Source organism: Crassostrea angulata, chromosome 6 (genome assembly GCF_025612915.1).
Source record: "Crassostrea angulata isolate pt1a10 chromosome 6, ASM2561291v2, whole genome shotgun sequence".
NCBI lineage: Eukaryota > Metazoa > Mollusca > Bivalvia > Ostreida > Ostreidae > Magallana > Magallana angulata.
In genome coordinates, this window is record NC_069116.1 from 9,988,303 (window position 1) to 9,992,271 (window position 3,969).

The following is a 3,969-nucleotide window of genomic DNA, read 5'->3' on the forward strand; positions in this document are numbered from 1 at the left end:
AACTAAGGGAAGTGGCAGAAAAGGAAAAGGTAGCCATTTTACAAAACATTCATGCTCAACCAAATGGAGGCCACCTCGGAATCAACAAGACGTTAGTTTGCAAGTATCCCAAAAATACTTGACAAGCATAGGCGTCGGAACCGGAGGGGGCAAGGGAAGGCTTAGCTCCCCCCATCCACACTACAGGCACATAGCATCAGGCAGGGAGGGGCCAACCCCTCAAAGAGAGATCAAAGAGAAACATGCGACTGTTGACTGCCGCAACAACCCAAATCTGTCATTTTGCTATCCGAAACGATGGAAAGCAAACGCGTTCTCGAGGTGAAAAATTATATACAAAGAGGAATTTATCCAAAAAGAATCAAGAAGTCGGAGACCAAGAAAAGAAACTTTAGAAGAGATTGTAAAAAGTTTTAAGTAAGAAACGGTGTCCTTTTCTACAGCTCTAAAGAAAAAAAAACTAAGAGTAGTGGCGCAGAAAAGGAAAAGGTAGCCATTCTACAAAACATTCATGCTCAACCACATGGAGGCCACCTCGGAATCAACAAGACGTTAGTTTGCAAGTATCCCAAAAATACTTGACAAGCATAGGCGTCGGAACCGGAGGGGGCAAGGGAAGGCTTAGCTCCCCCCATCCCCACTACAGGCACATAGCATCAGGCAGGGAGGGGCCAACCCCCCACTTTTTCTGGCAGCAAACATAACTGTTCCTAAAATTACCTTTAAATCCCACGGATTAGGAATTTCATTATTTGGGGAAAAAATTTAAGTAGCTGAGATTTTTTTCAGAGTTATAGGTTTACATCCCCCCTCTTGTGAAGATTTTTGATGATATGTATAGCCCCCCCCCCCCCCCACTTTCAATTTGCTTTCGAAGCCACTGCAAACTTAAGAAAAATATTTGCTGCGCCTAAACGGTGGCAGCTCCCCTCCCCCTCCCTGCCCTCCCTTGCTCCTGCAAATGGTACGTGCCTGTTAAGATACTTTCCTCCGATCATTACGCATTAATCATGTGGTTCATATGCCAGAGTTTAATTTCATTATTAAAATATTTTATGATGAAAATAATAAGAAATAGTATTTGTAAGTGGCAGAAGCTGCGTTCCCGATATTCCTGGGCGGGGTCATTTAATGATGTGAATAACTTTTACTAGTAAATGCGACACGTGTCAAAGAAAAGAACAGTTGAAAAAAGCGAAGAAACCACTGCGTCCCATTTGATCGCACCATTTGAAGAAACACAGCCAGGTAAATTGATCATTGTTCAGAGTATAACTTCATCACGTGCGTGCGTGAACCCCGGATATAATTCCGGATTGGGGATGGGGGCATTTTACCCTTTCATAGGGTCTTGGTCTTTATTCATACATCCATATACATGTTATTATATTAAATGGATATACAAGCCATCTAGTATTATTGGGTTTTTCGTGGAGGAGGGGGGTATATAAAATGTTGTTCTCTCATAAATTATTTATAATGTTAACCTAATTTACTAACTTTGCAAATTGTAGAAGGAGTGCTGATCCTGTTTTGTACTAGACAAAAAGATGGCGACTTTATTCTGAACACGTGTTCGGATCCCGAACCCGATCAGATAATATGCACATAATAAAAAAAAACAATTATAGTTTAAATGTGTTCACATGTTACTTGAACAGAAAGTATCAGTTAATTTTACTAAGTAGCTGGCTAGCAGTAATGTCCACATGGTTTAACTAGTCAATTATCTTTGAAATAGAAATTGAATGCATAAAGTAAGGTTGCTGACCTGTATGCAAAATAAAACATAATCATATGAAATTACATTCACTTAGTTAAATTGTTCTTTCACATTCACCTCACAAATCTAACTTTTTCGGTGGAACAACACCTCTCCCTGATCTAGTGTGGTGTTTGGCTTCGGAGTAATGCTAGTAGAGGCTTGTTGAGTGTCGTCCGAGTTTTCCGTTTTGTTGGTGGTAGCTTGAGTCAAACTGGTAGGTTCTTGTGAACTTTCTTTGGGCGGACTTTCGACATGAAGCCTTCCATCATCCGGTTGGTCATCAATTGTTTCATTTTCTTTGTGTGTCTAAGGTGTTTCAGATTTCGACGCAGCTGTCGACTTCCAACTTGCACCGTATATGATCTCGGCGCTTCATGATGACGTACAATCACTCCAGGGATCCATTCTTTCTTTCCCTGCTGTGGCATGACTCGTACCGGGTCGGTTGGATAGAGCGGCAACAGCTCCTTGTTGTTGCATTTGTTGTCGGAACTGGCTTTTTGCTTGTCCTTGCCTGACTGTAGACTCTGCTTCATACTTTCAAGATTTTGGCTCTTTGGTCGCAGAATATCTGATGCTGCAGGTAATGTATTGCGTGGCCTCCTTCCCATGAGAAGTTGTGATGGAGATAGATCCACTTCCTCTAGTGGTGTCGTCCTATAATCAAGAAGAGCAAGCTGTTTATCTACTGACTTTCTCCATAGACGCTTTACAGTTTGGACTGCGTGCTCAGCTGCACCGTTTGAGCTTTGAAGGTGTGGACTAGACGTAACATGTTAGATGATATGTCTGATTCATTGCAGAAATTTCGGAATTCATATAAACTGAATTGTGGTCCGTTATCAGATCGGATCTCCTTTGGAATTCCATGGGTTCCAAATATACATTTCAAAGTTTCAATTGTAGAAAATGATGACTGAGACTGTAGCTCCATACAATCAATATACTTAGAAAAATAGTCCACTACCACGAGGTACTTCTTTGACTCAAAGTCGAATAAGTCACACCCCACTACAGCATACGATAGGTCTGGAACTGGTGTTGGTTTTAAGGATTCTGGTGGTGGCGTGTTCTGGAACGTGGCACACTTTTCACTGTCTTTAACAAGCTGCTTGATCTGGGAGTTCATTCCAGGCTAGTACATCACTTCGCGGGCACGCTGCTTACATTTTACAATTCCGAGGTGAGACTTGTGTATTATATTGAGCATATATGATCAAAGAGTAGGTGGAATAACTATGCGCATGCCTTTAAATATTACCCAATCCATTACAGAGAGTTCACTACGAGGTGTCCAGTAGTCCCGCACACTGACTGAAGTTTCATTCTGCGTGTCAGGCAAACCATTTATGATAACAGTGTATAAACCTTGTAGCTCATTAAGGGTGCGCTCTGTAATATTTTCTTGTCTTTCCCTGCTGACGAATAATAATTCGAAAGCTTTTACATCAGCTATCTGAAGGTCTGGTTCATCGTTCGGTAAGTAAGCTCTAGACAATGCATCGGCTGCTGCCATATCCTTGCCTTTCCGATATCTTAAGGTAAAATCATACCAATGTAGCTTGAGTAACATTTTCTGAAGTCTCATAGGCACGAAACTCTCTTGGTGTGTTTTATCCCATTGGAATGGAATGTCGGCTTTGAGAAGTTGTCTAAGAGGCGCATCTATTTCACTCATATTTGGAATAAATTTGCAAGGGTATTGCACCATCCCTAGGAATCTCCGCACAACATCCTTGTTCGTGGGTGCTGGCATGTTGCACACTGCTTTTATTCTTCGGAACTGATGATATGTCCTATGTAACGTACTGATGTCTTGCGAGATCTGCAATTTATCAAAGTTAAGGCGCATATTGAATTCGGTCGCTCTCTTGACTACTTCTTCAAGGATGTGGTCATGGTGTTCCCGATCCCGGCCTGCAATCAGTTCCTTCAATTTCTTCTAGCATTCGATCCATAATGCGTTGGTAAAACTCTGGGGCTGACTTTATGCCAAATGGGAGTATAAGCCAACGGAAAAGACCATTGGAGTATTGAAAGTAGTAAGGTATGAAGATTCATTGTCAAGTTTAATTTGCATAAAACCAGAATTGGCGTCAAGAACTGAAAATAATTTTGCACCAGGAATAGAGGATGACACTTTCTCTACTGTCTTCATGGGGTGGTGTTCTCTGTTGATGACCTCATTAAGATCTTTAGGGTCA

The 3,969-nt window shown here is 41.5% G+C and overlaps 1 protein-coding gene across 1 annotated transcript; it reads right to left on the reverse strand.

Annotated features, from left to right (window-relative positions):
* Nucleotides 1-1,971: 1,971 nt before the first annotated feature.
* Nucleotides 1,972-2,894, reverse strand: LOC128186592 (uncharacterized protein K02A2.6-like). The gene is made up of 2 exons (XM_052856420.1): nucleotides 2,479-2,894; nucleotides 1,972-2,422 (listed from the first exon to the last, which is right to left on the reverse strand). The coding sequence occupies exons 1-2, from the start codon at nucleotides 2,892-2,894 to the stop codon at nucleotides 1,972-1,974; spliced, it is 867 nt and encodes a 288-aa protein (XP_052712380.1).
* Nucleotides 2,895-3,969: the final 1,075 nt, after the last annotated feature.

What these genes read in the sequence shown, in the direction of transcription:
- LOC128186592 (XM_052856420.1), bottom strand. Translation starts at nt 2,894, where the DNA reads ATGAACTCCCAGATCAAGCAGCTTGTTAAAGACAGTGAAAAGTGTGCC. An exon ending in CTGAGCACGCAGTCCAAACT is followed by an intron (nt 2,423 to 2,478) that starts GTAAAGCGTCTA and finishes TCTTGATTATAG; the next exon opens with GACGACACCACTAGAGGAAG.